We start from the raw sequence: 18,531 nt of genomic DNA, 5'->3' as shown, positions 1-18,531 counted from the left end.
TTCTCTTTTTTTTCTTTTAAAAGAATTTAATTTCATCTATTTCTTCTCCTGTCTCTTCACTTGACTTCATTCTGTGATTGCAGGATTACATAAAGTATAATTCTGAAAACCTTCGGTCATTTCATCTCAATACATTAGGTTGCAGTCATTCCATTTACAAATTTTATTTTTCTTTCTTTCAACTGCATTTTGTAATATCTCCTTTGAACAGAGTTTGTTACACTTTCTTTTCAGAATTCAAGATTTTATTACATTTAATTGAAAGACATTCTTCATTTAATGAGAGGAAATGAATACTTGAGAATTAAATGAGGATTAATTTGGCAAGGTTTGGTCCATCTCCCTGGACTTCCAATGCCTGGATGAGAACCGGTCCCTTTCCAAAGGAAAACAGTACTCAGCCCCCAGTGTCTCAGGGTCAGCTCAGAGGAGGTGTCTGGGGATCCAAGGACAGCCACAGTCCTAGAACCTGGCAGCTTTGTTCTGAGAGCAATGCTGCATGGTTTGTGAATTAAGGAGATGGCACCCCACGGTGGGCCAGTGCGACTGGAGGCGAACAGTGGACATCTTCCATGGGAAAAACAACTCGTTTCCCCAGTGTCTTGGGGTCAGCTCAGAGGTGGCATTTGGAGCTCCAAGGGCAGCCAGAAATTTAGGTGGTGGCAGCTTTGGTCCAGGAGAAGTCCTACCATGTTCACTATTTCAGAAGGCAGCAGCACACTTTGAGCCACTGCCTGCTGTTCATATAATCCTATTGGCTTTCACTGTTTTCACTTCATTGCAAAATTTTCCTTTTTTTTTTTTTAGCATTTTATTTCATTAATTTTATCTCTTGTCTTTTTTTTTTTTTAATTTCATGTCCGGATTTTGGGATTTCAGTAAGTATAGTTCTGCCAAATTTTGTTCCTTTTCACTGCACCTCATTTCACTGCACTTCATTTCACCGCAATCTGTATGGTTTTAGTCACTCCATTTCTGAATTTTCTTTCTTTTATTTTTTTAAATTTCATTTTATTTCATCATATCTCCTTTCCCTAGTGTTTATCACACTTTATTCTCTGATTTCAATATTTCAAGTGCAGGGAAATGGACCAAACGTTGTCGAATGGATCTTCATTGAAATCACAATATTTCATTTCCCTTCATGAAATGAAGAATTTCCTTATATGAAAGGAAATAAAATCTCGAAGTCAGAGAACAAAGTGAAACAAACTGACTGGAGTGAACATATAACGAAGTGAAATTCAGTTTAAAGAAATAAATGAAAATTCTGAAACGAAGTGATTGTAATCCAGTGTAATGAGATTACCTGAAGTGCTCTCCTTTGCATGCCTTTTGTAGTTGCAATGTCTCTGGAGGTCCAGGCTTTATGGTATGCAAACATTTATAAGTACTTAATACAGGAGTGACATAAGTGTAAGTAATTAAGGGTACCTAACACAGATTAGTATGAAAATAGGCACTTTGGTGTCCTCTCTGGCCCAGTAGAGTCCATAGAAAGCAGAACAGCTTAAGCAGGAAAGACTAAGAATTTCCTGTCTAGATATTCTCATCATCTGGTGGGGACCAGGGGACAGAAGCAGAGTTCACAAGCTATTATGAAGCAAAGAGGGAGGCTCCAGAAGGAGTGATCTGGACAGAAGGGTCCACAACTTGGTGCCACTTGTGAGCAAGAGCTGCCTTAGGCACTTAATTCCAAAAGAGGTTGAGACTTCTGCAACACCAAAAGACTAATTTTATTTGATAATCTTAAAACACGGCTCAGTGCTGCATTTCCAGCTGTCCAGATAAGGTGATGCTTTGGTTAGCAAGATGTGTATTGTAGATCCAGTGCTTTAGGCTCCCATGTCTCCCATGCAATGTTACTGAATCCCCAGCTCTCTCCTGTGGATATGGCCATGCAGAAGTGAGCTCAAAAGTTAGCTCAGAGGTGGTCACTTTTTCAAATAGCATCAATTTCCAGAAATTTTATCTAAATGTAACATGAAAACCCAAATTACTATAATTTTTAAAAAATAAAAGTTACCCTGTCCTCTCTTTTATCTCCCCTTTTCATTCCTGCATTGCTCTCTTAGAATTACAGTAAAAGGCAAATAAATCACTTCAGTTACAGATCTATCATTCAATCCTAACTTCTTTAGGAAGCCTAAGTATTCCACTTAGTATAAGGTAATGTAGGAAATGGAATATAATGGCCATTAGAAATAGGATAATAATGTGAGTGGAAGATGACTTGCTTACAGTTATCTTGGGTCAGATTAAGTGCAGATCAGAGAGTCAGCTGTACTAGAGGTAGGAGACAGAGATATGATGGCTCTTTCCACCTGAAAAAAGACCAGAAGGAACAGCTCAAGCACCAAGCAGCTGGCAAACACAAATGTTCACATTTCTTAGGCTGAGTCAGTCTAATCATCTCCTATAGATTAAAATGCAGCTGTGCTCTGGGTGCACCCCTCAGTCTGGTTTTCCCTGGCCTGACCCTCTCCCATGGAATCGTGGCATAGTTTGGATTGCAAGGGACTGTAAAGATCACCCAGTTCCAACCCCTCTGCCAGGGGCAGGGACAGCTTCCACAAGTCCAGGCTGTTCAAAGCCCGATCCAACCTGACCATGAACACTTCCAGGGATGGGGCACCCACAACTCCTCTGGGAAACCTGTTCCAGTGACTCACCACCCTCACAGTGAAGAATTTCTTCCAACATCTAATCCAAATCTAAGCTAGATTCTGCCAGTTTAGAGCCATTCACCCTTGTCCTGTCACTACATGCCTTTTTAAAAACTCCTCCCCTGCCCTCTTGTGGGCCCCCTTTAGGATCTGGAGGGTGCTATGAGGTCTCCCTAGAGCCTTCTCTTCTCCAGGCTGAACAACTCCAGCTGTCTCACCCTGTCTTCACAGCAGAGATGCTCCAGCCCTCTAAGAATCTTTGTGACCCTCCTCTGGCTCTGCTCCAACACTTCACTTCCTTCTTTTCCTGGGGCCCTAGAGATCGGCATCCAGCCGCCGATCTTGGAAAGCCAGCGAGGATTTCCATTCTGCTGGGGAATTTACCTTCCAGTGCTTCTTCACGGATGATTCTACCTTTTAATGGTTTTTTTTTTTCCCGTTTCCTATCCACATAATCCCCCTGCTCCCTGCCGGTGCCAGCTCTCCGGCTCTGCCCTATGTTTACTCCGGGCTGCCATGGGTGAGGGCCTCAGCGGCTCGGCTCCTTCCCGCTCTCCCCGGGGCGGTGCTTCCCTCCTGCCTCGCCCCGGCCATTCCCGGCACATGGAGAACGCTGTCCCGCTCCAGCCGGCCGGTCTGTATGTGGGAACACCGCGGGGAACGGGGAGCGAGGCGCGGAGCCCGGCGGCTCTTCCCGGCCGGGGCTCCGGGCGGGGGCGCCGGGACAGGGACCGGGCTGCGGGCGGGAGAGGGAGAGGGAGAGCGACAGCCCCGCACAGGCGGGTCCGGCACAGCCCAGGGCACTGCGGGGCTCAGTCCACAGCCCAGGGCACTGCGGGGCTCAGTCCACAGCCCACGGCATTGCCGGGCTCAGTCTACAGCCCACGGCACTGCCGGGCTCAGTCCACAGCCCAGGGCACTGCGGGCTCAGTCCACAGCCCACGGCACTGCCGGGCTCAGTCCACAGCCCAGGGCACTGCGGGGCTCAGTCCACAGCCCAGGGCACTGCGGGGGTCAGTCCACAGCCCAGGGCACTGCGGGGCTCAGTCCACAGCCCAGGGCACTGCGGGGCTCAGTCCACAGCCCAGGGCATTGCGGGGCTCAGTCCACAGCCCAGGGCACTGCGGGGCTCAATCCACAGCCCAGGGCACTGCGGGGCTCAGTCCACAGCCCAGGGCACTGCGGGGCTCAGTCCACAGCCCAGGGCACTCCAGGGCTCAGTCCACAGCCCAGGGCACTCCAGGGCTCAATCCACAGCCCAGGGCAGTCCGGGGCTCAGTCCACAGCCCAGGGCACTGCGGGGCTCAGTCCACAGCCCACGGCAGTCCGGGGCTCAGTCCACAGCCCAGGGCAGTCCGGGGCTCAGTCCACAGCCCAGGGCAGTCCGGGGCTCAGTCCACAGCCCAGGGCAGTCCGGGGCTCAGTCCATAGCCCAGGGCACTGCAGTGGTCAGTCCACAGCCCAGGGCAGTCCGGGGCTCAGTCCACAGCCCAGGGCAGTCCGGGGCTCAGTCCATAGCCCAGGGCACTGCAGGGGTCAGTCCACAGCCCAGGGCAGTCCGGGGCTCAGTCCACAGCCCAGGGCAGTCCGGGGCTCAGTCCACAGCCCACGGCAGTCCGGGGCTCAGTCCTCACCCTCTGAGCCCACCCTCGGCCTCCCCTTCCCGCTGTGCCTTTAAGCCGCCAAGAATTAAGGTTCTCCACCCCTAGGAGAATGTTTTGGCTGCGGGGTTGCGCTTCGCATTTTTGGAAGAGCTGTGTAGCTTAGCGCTCATTCACTTTTCCCCCCCGTGGCGGACAAAGATCACTACACTCTTTTTATGGGGGAAGAAAATAGATCGGTGAGGTACAAAGTCCCTAAGAGGCACAAAGACGGTGGAGATGGGACTTGATAAGACAAAGCCGCATCTGCACCTGGCCTTGGAGGGCTCCAGTTTGGGATTTCAGAGGTTCCACTCTGGATTTCGGTACTCGAGAACTCGGGCATGAAGCGTTTTGCTTTTGCAGTGCCCGGGTCTGGCAGTCTGACTGCCAGCACCAATCTGGCTACATGGCATAGGAGTTGTTAGGTAGGCAGGGTCTAGCTCAGACCTAGCATAAAACACTGCAGTGTTGTAAAATGGATAAGTGAACTCTTACTGTATTTCCTTAATTCATGATTTACAGCTGGGAGCATTCACCCAGGTCATGGGAGAGTTCAGTCCATCAGATCTCTGCCCGAGGGTGAATGAGATGTGTGTCTTGCTCTTAATTGGCAACAGGCTAATTTTGGCCTCCTCCGGCTTCCTTGTGAAACTGTGTCATTGTGTAAGAACTTTCAGAAGCTGAATAAGGTGGTGAAAGACAGGAACTGGAGGGCAGGGCAAGAAGGACCTCCACAGTGCTCTCTAAGGATAATGTCTTGGGTTGTACACAGTCAGAGTATGGAAGAAACCCAGGGCAGACCTTCTCATTTTCCTCCCTCAGCCCTATACAAAGCATCCCCCAACTCCTCATTAGGTTGAAACATGATTTAGAGAGTCTTGAGCATTATTCACTCAGTTGGAAGAGCTATAATGGAAGAGAGGAGTGCCTCCTGTCCAAAATAACCAATGCTTCCCCAGTTAGTGGGTATGAGTGTGAAAAAAGGGTTTGGTGTTGCATTGTGAAGAAAACAGAGCTGACTGTTTTACTTGACTGATTAATGTGCTAAATAAAGACATAGCTGGCTTTCTCTCTGGAAAGAGCTGGGTAGAGAGAAAATTTAAAACATAACCTGCATGGGGATTTCTGTTTTGGCAACCCCTTGGTGTCTGACTGCAGGTCTTTCTGGATTCAGAAATCAGGTTCTTCTGGATGCACTACATGGAGTGTGTCATTCAGTCTCCTGCCTCCACTGTAAATGCCTTTCATGCAGCTCAGCCTGTGTGACAGCTGCTTGGGTTGGGACTACCTTGTGTAAGGAAAATCAGTAGATAAGCAATTGATCTGGGATCTATATGCAGGTGAGCCCTAGGATGCTCCTGCCATGCTGGGAGTCAATGGAACAGCTCCCTCACCCAGAGCCTCCCACAGGAACGAGTTCAGGAGGGCTACCTACCACTTTCCTACTTTCTTCTCTTGTAGGTCATCATTGCATCACAGGTTCAACAGTACAGAGTTTTGTCAGCCATACTCATGAGTGAAATTTTCACATTTTTATCCTCCACCACCTAGAGCAAACTCAAATTCATTCAGATCTAAAGCCTATTTCAAATAAATTCAAACATATCGATTCCAGGACAGTCTGAAGCTAGTTTCCAATTTCACCTAAAAGCTGGGCAGATCTTATCTCTCTTTGTATTATATTTATGGTCATTGGACATTTCAATGTCACTGGACATTTGCAGCTTGTTATCTTTTGGTTGCTTTTTTAAAATGCGCGTGCAAAAAAAAAAAAAAAAACAAATTTGCAAAAGCAAACATCTCTTTTATAACTTGTTCCTTTGGCTCTGTATATTCAGGATTCTGTTTCCATACTTTTTTAATAGTTCTTTAATAAATAATGTGGCCAGACTTGGTCCCAGAAGTGCAGGGATGGTAACCATGCCATTCCCCCTCCGTCTAGTCACTGTTACTCATCTTTGCTGACTTCAGGTCACCAAAGCATTACCACTATTTTATGCCTGACAAGTGTTTCATAGGCATGACAGCACTAATGAGCTTTATAAAAGGTGAGACCTTTAAAAAGAACTGTACAGAGCTCTGCTTGTGACCCCAGGAGTGACAGTCTGAATGCTGCTTCTCCACTTCGTCAAGAATTCACTGCTTCCTGAAGAATTTCTGCCTCATCTGTCAAAGCTGGCTTCCTGTAACTTAAAAACTTGACTGTCATTCCTAAGACTCCTTTCCTATTATCACTTTGATCTTTTCCAGGTGAGAGCTTAAAGCCTGGCTGATTCTAATTAATCCTGCAAGCACAGAAAAAGAACATTGTGTCCCTGGGCTAAATCCAGTTTCTGAAAAACACAGTCCAAAGTTCTAGCAAAGAGGGAAGGGAAACTAACAGGAAGGAGGCTTTTTTTCCCCCAGGGTGGCTTCTAGCATAGACCAGGCAGTTCTCACATGACAGCTTTCAGAGAATAAGGAAAACATGGCCTCAAGATGTGAGGTAAGAATACCTGAGTGGTGACTGTGACTGCCCACAGGTAGTTTGTGCAGCTGTGAACCAGTGTCACTGCTGCAAAACAACAGCAGCAAAAACTTTGGAAAAACAAACAAGAAACAAAAAACCCCACCAAATGAAAAACCTCCAAATTAATCTGCACTATCCTCACTGAAGCCTGGTTTCCTTAGGACCTGGAAGAAGTTGTTGGTCCTCTTCTGAGGCCCAGTGAGGCTCTTTGTCCCTTTGGGGTGTCCTGTGACACACAGGACAGAGCTGGGCTGGCTCACGGACCATGCCCAGTGCTGGGGACCCGGCTGGAACAAAACCCAGCTGGCTGCTGGGCAGGGAAGGGAGCAGGCTGGCCCTGCTCAGCAGGGACACACTCAGAACAGTGCTGTAGGCTGAAAACTGAGCTAGGGCCAAAAGCTGAGGTCTGGGGCTTGGGCACACTCTCTCTGCCTATGCCATTTACTGCTGTCCTCCACAGAATAGAGCAGAGTATGTTTTAGTCTTTATTTTCAAGTTTGTTTTCCTACCCTTCTGGGGACTGCTCTCTTGTAAAGAGTTGTTTCACTGTAATTAGTGGAATCACATCTGTCTTTGTGTGCTTGCATCTCATAATATGATCTGATGGGATATCAAAACAAACAAATAAATACAAACAGGAAATAGATCATTACACCCAAACCCGTACTGGCTTTTATGGTCCTTCTGCTTTGTCAGGTCATTAAATGCCTTATTGCCTTATGCTTTTCTCCATCAATGATAGGAACTGTCACAGTGCTCAGTTACCTTGTAAGATGCTTCCTGATTTGAAGAGGAAATGTGTTATATTTGGTTTAAGCATCCTGGCAACTTAAGGGAGAGGGACTGAGGGGGTGGGATGGGGCACATTCATTAGTCATCTGAGGAATGAAATAGTTTATTTTTTAGATGTTAATTGGCTGGAGGTGCCCCATGACAAAAAGTGTGTTTACTCTGCACAACTTTTTATGAGCACAAATGCATATATTTTGATGGCCTAAAGCCCAGGGAAAAGCTTGGAGCTTTATTTTTCTTTCAGTAAGTAGATTTGATCTAATCAGATAACAGCAGCAATACAAATTTTCACAATAGCAGTTGGCCTTTATCTGACCAGTCTAAGAACAAAGGCTTACTGTTTTGCAATATATCTTTCAAGATCTTTTTTATGGCCTAAATAAATATTACAAACGCCTTGTCAGTAGGCTTTCTGATAGATTAAAAGGAAAAGGATGCTCTTTGAAGGTCTTTGGGGTTTTTTTTCTGAGAAATTTTACCAAGCACCAAATATGAATAGTCCTTCACAGTCAGTGAGTATCACCAGCCTCTGGGAAAGATGGTCATAATTTTTGCCATGAGTGAGGAAAACATGAATGATACTAGGACATCTGACAATGATATTTTGTTCTGCACTTTCTCCAAGAAGTAGGAATGATTCTCATCTCCCTGCAGAATTGTGACCCGGGAATATAAAGAGAAGAGTGCACAAAGGAGACTCCTTTGGTTGGCTGGAAGGTCTGAAGAAGGAGATTGAGACACATTTGTCTATTCAGGTGAATTTTCATGGGGTTTAGGCAGCAATTGCACAGCAACTTTTCCAGTGCATTTTTGTTGGGGGTGTGGAAAAGGGAGCAGCAGGTGCTTTCTAAATCTCCATGAGAGAGTTGCTACTCTGGCATGAGCAACAAAAAGAGACAGTCTGAGCCCTCCTTTCCAGCTTTCCTGCAAGCCCTGCTTACTGACAGTCTGAGGGTGTCCTCAGGCAAACACAGCAGTGCTGAGATGGACAGGCACTGCTACAGCGTCCACTCTCAGGGACTGCCAGTTCCCATCCTCTTTTGCTGTGGTTTGAAACCGGGTTAGCAAAACCAGGTTTTAAAACAGTGAGTGCAATAGGGAAGGCCAGTTCCAGATGACTCAAAGCCTTCCCACTTTTCCCCTTTACTATTTTCTGACATCCGTGCAGTAGAGGGAAACAAAATCTCACGTGCTGGGCTCTGGTTCTCTGAACTTCAGTGCTCCAGTTTTCAATAAAGAAAATTTTCAATAATGGACAGGACAAGAGCATATAGACTCAAGCTCCATCAGGGAGGTTTAGGTTGGACATCATAAAGAATTTTTTCACTGGAAGGGTATTTAAACATTGGAAGAGGCAGCCCAGGGAGGTGGTGGAGTCACCATCCCTGGAGGTGTTCAAGAAACAACTGGACTTGGCAGTTAGTGCCACGGTTTAGTTGGCATTGTGGTGTTTGGTCAAAGGTTGGACTCAGTGATCTTGGTGGTCTTTTTCAACCTTAAAGATTCTGTGACTCTGTGATTCTATGAATTAAGCATTTACACATCCCTCCATCTCCATGCCCCTGCACAGACATGTAACTGGATGGGGTGATCGGCATTTTGTGGGAATAATATTCCCAAAAGTTTTTACGTGCTAATGTACAGTGCTGAGGGGTTGCATAAACGGCTACATGATGGGATTCTGATAAATTACAAATCTTTGCTGTCTTCCTGAGGCATTTTTTACTGCCAGCATCCCTCTGCTGCTCATGGATTCAGGGGGGAAGAGAATAACTTGGCAGAAAGGGAGCAAAGAGTTTACAAGTGAAATCTTGCTTGTCACTAGACCAGAGCAAAGTTGGAGTGTACCAACTGCTAAAAGATTGTTAGATGGTTTTTAGCTTACAAGAATGTGGGAAAGCAGGTCAGTGTAAAAGAAAAGATCTCTAAAAACATTTCCCCGTTTTCTTATATTCTCAAAATAAAAATAAAACTACACTTTAAAATTTAAAAACAACATTTTCTAATTCTTGCATTCTAAACATTCTGAGCTTTTTTTAGCTGTCTATTCTACACATATCCATTAAATATTGACTTTCAAAGTATTTTCTCTTTGTCACTGCTTTTGGTGATGTTGTGATTTTGCCCAAACTTTAAAAGCAGCAATCTCATCTAGGATGAAAATCTAGATGTCTGAAAGATAAGTGTAATTTAGAATTATTTGTACTAAACACCTTATACCAAGGTGTCAAGAAGAAGCAATATAATAGTTATCAAATATTAAAAGGGTAACTAGGTGTTTTATTTTCATGGTTCAAGCAATGAGAAAAGTAAAAAAGTAAACAAGATCTTGAATGACCTGCTGTACGTTTAGCTGTGTCTTTTTTAATAACCTACAATATTTTGTAGTCACAACAAACATTAAATAGTTTACTGCTTATAAAGTCCCCTTTAAAAGTGCATGTTAGGTCAAAAAAGAGGTTAGTAAATACAATTATTTTTTAGTACTTGGAATTATTCCCCATAGAAGAAGCTAAAATTTCTTCACTTTTTAAAGTGCAGTATACAGACAACCCCTTTAGGGGTAATAAATTGCTCTGTTCTTTACTATGCTCAATAAAAGAGAACTTTGATACTCACTGCCTGCAATTTGATTTCCTTTATGGCACATCCTAAATTCCTTAGTGAGACAAAATATGAATGAAGTTTGAATGCCAGGACTTCAGAACTCAACTTTTATCGTATCTCCCTAATCTCTTTTATTTTCAAGGATCAGAGCTTGTCTCAAGCACATGAGATTGTCTTAAAAATGACAAGATCACAGTTTTAAGTAGTGAGCTATGTGGGTTTCCCACTTAGTGTTTGAGCCTCTAGGGTGAAAATTTGCAGACTCACTCCAGCAGTCAAAACTGCTACAAGTTGATGTTTTAATATAATCAGATGACTTGGAGAACATCACCAAAAATGTTTGATACAGTGGGAGCATGCCAGTTATGAGACTGGATTGTACTGTAGTATCCTTGTACTTTCTGTGGAGCAGATAGTCTCTAAAAATTGGCTGGATCTTTCCTTTGGTGTTTGCAGTGGGAATGTCATAGTGGCTTATACTGACATACTCTCTGATTTCCCAGGAATCCCATTGTATGGCAGCAATAAGCATAATTTAAATTTAATTTGATTTAATAGTGCAATATTCTGCGTAGAGTTTTGTCCTTGTCCTTTAAGGAGGGAGGCATGCTCAAATCAGACCAGCAATCGTTCAAAGCCCCACTTTATTCCTCTCTGAAATACATTTACTTTGCAGACTTTGGCTGCTGGGGGTTTGGTTCTACAAGAGTTCACACTTACCAATCTTTAAGCAGATTGTGCTGGAGGACACAAAAATTCATCCATTGGGTCGTCATTTCATTTCAATAAATGCTTGGCTAAAAGCAGAAGCAGATGGTTGCAGTCTTAGTTAGAAGGTTGGGAGTTGTTTTAAACTACCCTACACAAGCCACCACCTTAGGGCTAGTAATTTGCTCTGGTCTTTTCCATGCTCGATAAAAAAGACCTTCCTTGCTCTGAAGAGGTTGATGTCTCAGATAAAAAGGGCAACAGGCAGACAGATGGCATAATGCAAGGAAAACAGAGTGGGAATAAATGGATTCATCAGCAAGCTGCATAAATTGTGCTATGCACCTTTCTAGGATAATCTTGGAATAATCTAGGAATTTACAGTTTGGGAAATGTAATTTTTCATAAAACATGAAATCTTGCAGCACAGTTTCAGGCTACTGCTTTTTTTTTTTTTTTTGGTTGTTCCATCACTATTAGTCTTGTTCTTGCCTGTACTTTCAAAACTATTTTACAGCCGTTTCCAGAACAATTTCCCATTGTCAGGTTAGTCTGAGGCTCAAGGAGCCTCAAAAGAGGTTCCCCTTCTTAAAAACTCGTGGCTGTCAGGCACCTCTGTGTGACAACAATCTGAATTCCAAACAGGTGAGTGTCCTGACACTCAAGGAAAGAGTGTTTGCACTTGACTTGGGCAATCCAAACTGGTTTAGCCTTTTTGGAAAAACTAATTAAGGAGTTCAGCTAATGCACCAACATTACAAGTTCAATGGTGCAGATTAAATAGCTAGGCCAAGATTTTTACTCTTACTTGGTGGAGTTTTAAGGAACATAAAGGAGAGTTACTTTTTAGGTCATAGGAGGTCCTCACATCTTTTTGGGATGCGTGTTCTGACCAAAGAGCCTATCAGGTGATTCCTGTTAGACTTCAGAGAAAGGATAAATCTCAAATCACAAGTTATTTTTAATGTGGCATTAGCCCTCTGTTCTACAGCTGTTAAAAATATGGTCTGAAACTCACTGCAAAGACAGCCAACTGCAGAACTAATTCTCACTATTGTCACTTTTTTTCACATAGGTTCATGATGTTGTGTCATCAGCTCCTGCTTGTCTTTGGCCTGTCAGTAGCTAGCGGGGTGTGGGTATCTAGAAGCTGCTACTCAGAAGCCCAGGTTGCCATATATTTTTATTGCAACCTCACAGATGTTCCACCTGTGCCAAAGGACACAGTGAAGCTTTTCCTGAGTTTCAACTATATCAGACAAGTGACTGTGACTTCGTTTCCACTGCTGGAGCACTTGTTGCTGTTGGAAATGGGAAACCAGTTAGTCCACCCTGTTACCATAGGAAAAGGAGCGTTCAGGAACCTGCCAAACCTTCGAGTCTTAGACTTGGGAGGCAATCAGGTTCTTCAGCTGGATCTTGATGCGTTTGTGGGCTTGCCAAGCCTGACTGTCCTCCGTCTGTTTTACAATTCCCTTGGAGACTCCATCCTGGAAGAGCGTTACTTTCAAGATTTGAGGTCGTTAGAAGAAGTGGATCTTTCAATAAATGTAATCACAAATCTTCATCCTCATCCCTTATTTTATAATCTGACAGCCTTGAAAAGTGTGAGCCTGAAATCCAACAGCATATCCAACTTGTGTCAAGCTAATCTTACCAGCTTCCAAGGAAAAAACTTTTTCTATTTTAACCTTGGTTCTAATCATTTGTACAAGACAGAAGATGTGGTCTGGGCCAAGTGCTCCAATCCTTTCAAAAATATTACATTTAGTGTACTAGACCTTAGTGACAATGGCTGGAGCACAGAGAGAGTCCAGTATTTCTGTACAGCCATTAAAGGGACTCAAATAACTTATTTAACATTTAGCACTCATATAATGGGTTCAGGATTTGGCTTTGAGAACTTAAAGAATCCAGATAATTTTACTTTTGCAGGACTAGGAAGAAGTAATCTTAGGTTCTTTGATATTTCACAAGGTTACATATTCTCTCTCAATTCTTTAATCTTTCAAAGTCTTGGTAATCTGGAATCACTGAACCTTTTCAAAAACAAGATAAATCAAATCCGAAGGCAAGCATTTTTTGGCTTGGGCAACCTAAAAACTCTCAATCTCTCCAGTAACCTTTTGGGTGAATTGTACGATTATACTTTTGAGGGTCTGCATAGTGTAACATATATTGATTTACAGCAAAATCATATTGGGATGATTGGTGACCAAGCATTCAGTAAATTAGTAAATCTGAAAACAATTGACCTCCGAGACAATGCCATTAAAAAACTCCCTTCCTTTCCACATCTGGCCTCTGCCTTTTTAGGTGACAATAAGCTCTTGTCTGTAGCTGACAAAGCAATAACTGCAACATTCCTCGAATTAGAAAGAAATTGGTTGTCAGACTTAGGTGACCTGTATACTCTTTTCCGAATTCCAAATCTGCAGTATATCTTGTTAAAACAGAACCGCTTCTCTAACTGCAGGAAAAGTGCTAATGTTATAGAAAACAATCAGTTAGTATATATGGATCTAGGTGAAAATATGTTACAGCTGGTGTGGGAGAGAGATTTATGTTTGGATGTGTTTGGGGCATTGCCCAATCTTCAGGTTCTACATCTGAATAACAACTACCTTAGTGCCCTTCCACAGGAGATTTTTAGAGGTCTAACATCTCTTAAAAGACTTAACCTGGCTTCCAACCTGTTGTCTCATCTTTCTCCTGGGCTTTTCCCAGAAAGCCTAACAAATCTAAACTTATCTGGAAACCAGCTGTTTTCCCCTGAGCCTGAAGTCTTTATGACTCTGAGTATTCTGGATATAACACATAATAATTATGTCTGTGATTGTGCTTTAAAGAGCCTGCTGGTGTGGCTGAATGAAACCAATGTGACCCTGGCTGGCTCTGAGTCTGACAGGTACTGTGTGTACCCCCCTGCCTTTGAGGGGGTACCCCTGTCATATCTGACATTTGATGGCTGTGATGAGGATGAACTCCAGCAGACACTCAGATTCTCACTATTCATCATCTCTTCGGTGATTCCTCTCATGCTTCTGGTGGCAGTCATCATTTTCACTCGCTGCAGGGGAATTTGTTTCGTCTGGTATAAAACCATCACAAAAAGACTGATAGACAACCAACCACGAGTAGCAGATAAAAGTGAATACAAATATGATGCATATCTGTGCTACAGCAAAAATGACTTTGAATGGGTCCAGAATTCTTTGCTAAAGCACCTGGATTCACAGTATTTTGATAAAAACAGATTTACCTTGTGTTTTGAGGAAAGAGATTTCTTGCCTGGAGAAGAACATATCAACAATATCCGTGATGCCATTTGGAACAGCAGGAAAACGATTTGCGTTGTGACCAGGCAGTTTCTCAAAGATGGGTGGTGTGTGGAAGCCTTTAATGTCGCCCAGAGCAGGTACTTCTGTGACCTGAAGGATGTCCTCATTGTGGTAGTGGTCGGGTCACTTTCTCAGTATCAGCTGAAGAAACACAAACCAATTCGAAACTTCTTACAAAGGAGTCAGTATTTGCGGTGGCCTGAAGATTATCAAGATGTAGATTGGTTTCTAGATAACCTTTCTTGCCAAATTCTGACAGAAAAAAAAGTGCAAAAGAAAGCCAGTGGTATAGAGCTGCAGCGTATAGCAACTATCTCATAATGACTGTGAGTTCCTGGCAAATATCCCATTTCCAGCTGTGCCATGGCAGGAACAAACAGAAGTTGGCTTCATCTTTCCTTGAAAAGACATGCAGAATGATAACAGTTTCAGTATAAATCCTTCAGAACACAGAGACAAAGCACCCAGCAGGTTTATGAAAGCGCAATGGTTTTGTGGGCTACAACATGCATGTTCAGAAGAAGTGAATGAATCACAGAAGAAGTGAATGAATCACAGATGCTTCACATTTTGGATGCATCTTCAGGCCCTTTAGTCTTGATTTTTGGCGTACTGCTTAATGGTCTGTTTCAGCTAGAGAAGAATGCTCATGGTTGTTTTTTCAAGAAGAGCCCATGGTACTGTCCAGGAGTGACCAAAAGTGCTCTCAGGCCCTGGCAAGCCTGATCATTGTGGTTCCTGGACTATTTAATTCTGTTCTTGCTGCACTGGTAGCTTTTCATGCTCTGTTTCACAGTACAATCATTGCTTTGCACTGTTATGCTTTATATTGGTGTAACACAGATGTCGTTTGTTTATTTTCTTCTCAATTTACCTCAGCTCAGCTGGAACATACAAATTTTGGACTCCCTTCATGCCCTTCTCCTCCACCAACTTGTCTGCTTGGTGGTCAAACTACAATCGTTGGTCTACAACATTTGCTATTTGTTCACCTTTGGTGCTTTTTCCCTTCACCTGCCTCCTGCCCTGCAGAGAGGAACCCGTGTTCCCTTTGGATCTGAAGCAAGCCTGAGCTTGGAAAGGAGACAAGACACTACCTCAGCAGCTGTGCAGGCTGTACCCTGGTGACAGCACTTTTGCGTTCTGGGAGTGGGAAATACATTTGTACTTTGTAATTGTCCTGTGTAGTTTGGGTTGTCCTCAGCCCACCCTGTGCGCTGATCAGTTCTAAGGTGTTTTCTTGCTTCTATTGAAATGTTTTTCTAGAGGCATTAATGCCTGGCTCTCTCTTCTCTAATTATTTTACCACTGTCTGCTCAGGTGTGTGTCTTCAAGGGGTTGTTTAGGGTCATTTCAATAAAATTCTGACTCAGTGTTCACTGTTGTAGAACCTGCACCTATTATTTTGGTCGTGATGTATTCCTTGAGCGTACTGTTCACCTCTGTGCATTTATTCAACAAAAGCTTACCAAAATAATTTCAGTGTGGTCTCAGTGAGATTTTTTGCAGTAGTGATGAAGCAGAAATGGGAGGTTTTGTAAGTTGTCTGCCTCGACCTTAGCTGCAAACAAATAACATCATCTTAACTGTTTTGGTAGAGATGAAAGAGTGCAATCCACTTTGTGTGAATGCAGTCGTTGGAATATAGATGTGCCTGTGGCTGATCTAATTTACTCTCAGCCCAGTGTACATGATTTCGATTGATAAAATTACTACAGCAAAATACCTCTTCCTTCTCAATAAGTGTAGTCATTCAGGAAGGCAGAAAGGGTTAAACCTAGGAATATTTTCCAGGCAGCATGGGACGCGGGGTTGCAGATGAAAGCAGGGATTGACTGTGCTGGTGGAGCCCTGGGTGTCGCTGTTGGCTCAGGTAACAGCCTGGCTTTCCTGAGCCCCTGCTGTCTCCTGCCACTGCAGCTGCTGGCAGGAGGGGAAAATCCTGCTGCAAGGAGAGGGCTGGGAAAGCACCAGCAGCCCTGGCTTCCCAGAGCCCCCCATGAGCCGGCAGAAAAGCCACCACTTTTGCCCATCACTGGGCATTTCAGCTCGCTGCACTTCTTACATTTCTCTAAAAATGTCCAACTCTTTCTCCTTTTGTCCTGTCAACCAGTGCAGATATTTCTAGGCATCCTTTAAATGCAGAGGCTATACCAGGGAGTATTTATCTTAAAACCCACGGGCAGATAGCCAAAGCAGGAAGGAATCTGTACAAGGAAGATCATCTACAGGTCCAGGTGCTCAGTCTATGGATCTGTGCATGGTGTAAGAGTTGGGATTTAAAAGCACCCTTAAGAAATTATATTTGAATGAGTATCACAAAATGGTTTTGGTCAAGTGTTAATTTAGAGCCCTCTCCACTTAGGACATTAGTGTGTATTTACAAAATACTCCTGTCACTTCAGATACTTAAAACTTTCTCCTGCTAACCTGTGTGTTCAGGAATGACAAGTAGATACAGGAGATGGCTTAAACCAAAGCTTTTCCATTTCATCTCAAAAGCTTCTGTCTATTTCATGCTTATGCCACTGGTGGGAGGTGGCTACATAAGGTTTGCATTTAATTCAGGCTTTGGAAATGTCTGATTTTTTACATGGGAGGTTTTAATAAAATCCTTGGATAAAATGTCATTGTCTGCCTCTGTCCTTAAAAACCAATTTCAAAACTTAAAGAGATCACACCTGTGCTGGAAGCAGATGGGAAAACTTCTTCCAAACAAAGGCAGCTTAGAAATGTAGAATTAGTCCAGCCTTCATCTTAAAAATCCTATTGCAAGGGGTCTACAAAAAGCAGTAAAAGGATTTTTGGAGAATATGCTACTGAACCATTCCTGGCTGTGAAGTGGTTTGCAGGCAAATGAATAACTGCAGTGTCAAATTTTAAAGAGATCCAAAATAACTTTATTTTTTACTCTTTGTGAAACCATTCCAAGCCCGAGACTCTCAGAACACATACAGTTGGTACAGCCTGTCCTATATGATGAAAAATTGCCTTCAGATAGATCATAGGACCCTGCTCACCACCTCTGTAGAGTCAGCTATCTTAAATGACAAAGCCTGGGGAATTGTTGAGAGGACTTGTGCTGACTGTATGCTCCTCTACTCAGCAGGAACCACAAAAGCATCCTGTACAAAGATGGAGAATGACTATGCTTGATGAATTCAGGCCATAAATTGAGCCTCAGCCTCATAACTATTGATCGGATTTCCTTCAGGCTCACTGGGAACATTACTGCTCTATCAGAATTTTATGGCTCCTTAGTTAAGGATACTCTCATCATTTTTACTCACCTTCCTCAGTAAAAAACATTAACTTGTTGGAGAGGATCCAGAATAGGGTGTGAAGTGTGGCACTGGCTCTAAAGCAAGCTATTAAGGTGGAAGCTGGTGGATTTATTCACAGTAGCAGCACAGGGGAGGACAGTGATTCAGTGCCCCATGGCATCAGCTCAGATCTTCAGTAGCAAAGCCCAGTCCTAGCATTGCAGTACATGTGATAAACATTAACTGGTTAAATGGGCAGTGTTGTTCAGCAGTGACATCTAGCCAGCCTCTCAGAGTCCAAGGATTGCATGGGCCCCTCCTTGAAATCCAGGCACTCAGGACCAGAACCCAGATTCTACAGACATATCCCTATGGAGACTACCAGAAGCCAACAATTGTATGGCCACATATTATTTAACGTTTTACGTTGTTATTATCATTTCCCACACAGTGAAATCAGGCATCCCCTCCTATCTGACATGCACAGTATTCTCAGTGAAGCCCAATTATACTTGTTAATCCCCATCAGAGAGACTGTTCACCATGCTGGTAGAGTATCATGTTGTTAATTTACAAGGTGATCTATCTACTGCCTATATCCAGCACTGCTCCACCCCAGTACCTGCGTGGAGAACACGAGCATGGGTAAGGCTACAGAGAGCTCAGTCTCAGGAGGGACACTCCTACATGCATTGCCCACAAACACTCTGCCTTTAATTTTCTTGTGTCACATCATTAACTCAGCTCATTTGCTGACTTCTGGGTCTTTTTTCAGCATGACAGCTCTTCTCCCTGCCAGTGACCATCTGCATTTCAGATCACTGGACCCCACATTCTCGATTTCGTGTGGTGCCCATTATTTTAGAATGGCTTTGACATGTTCTCTTCTTGCTGGGGCTGCAGTCCAGTAAATCACAAAGCAAGGCCCATACCTGGGAAAATACAGATGAAGAGCAGCACACGACTGAGTGAGTTGCAAATGGAGCTGAAGCTTCACACGCA

At 43.8% G+C, this 18,531-nt stretch overlaps 1 protein-coding gene and 1 long non-coding RNA gene across 5 annotated transcripts; one reads left to right on the top strand and one right to left on the bottom strand.

The window, feature by feature from the left end:
* Positions 1 to 208: 208 nt before the first annotated feature.
* On the bottom strand, positions 209 to 3,021 carry LOC134547318 (uncharacterized). Of its 2 annotated transcripts, none has more exons than XR_010079443.1 (3): positions 2,885 to 3,021; positions 2,242 to 2,324; positions 209 to 1,972 (listed from the first exon to the last, which is right to left on the bottom strand). It is a non-coding gene; the product is annotated as an uncharacterized LOC134547318 (long non-coding RNA). The 2 variants fall into 2 exon arrangements; XR_010079444.1 differs by having other exon boundaries at positions 209 to 1,884.
* On the top strand, positions 2,408 to 16,885 carry TLR5 (toll like receptor 5). 3 transcript variants are annotated; one of them, XM_063391096.1, is made up of 3 exons: positions 2,409 to 3,300; positions 8,265 to 8,365; positions 12,001 to 16,885. In XM_063391096.1, exon 3 carries the CDS (start codon positions 12,005 to 12,007, stop codon positions 14,585 to 14,587), a length of 2,583 nt encoding a protein of 860 aa, XP_063247166.1. In that variant the 5' UTR covers positions 2,409 to 3,300; positions 8,265 to 8,365; positions 12,001 to 12,004; the 3' UTR covers positions 14,588 to 16,885. The 3 variants fall into 3 exon arrangements, with proteins under 3 accessions (XP_063247168.1, XP_063247166.1, XP_063247167.1); XM_063391097.1 differs by having other exon boundaries at positions 2,409 to 3,304; XM_063391098.1 differs by lacking the exon at positions 8,265 to 8,365 and having other exon boundaries at positions 2,408 to 3,300.
* Positions 16,886 to 18,531: the final 1,646 nt, after the last annotated feature.

This window comes from Prinia subflava, chromosome 2 (assembly GCF_021018805.1).
Source record: "Prinia subflava isolate CZ2003 ecotype Zambia chromosome 2, Cam_Psub_1.2, whole genome shotgun sequence".
Lineage (NCBI taxonomy): Eukaryota > Metazoa > Chordata > Aves > Passeriformes > Cisticolidae > Prinia > Prinia subflava.
Note: the sequence above shows the minus strand (reverse complement) of the source record. Positions and strands in the feature narration are given on the sequence as shown.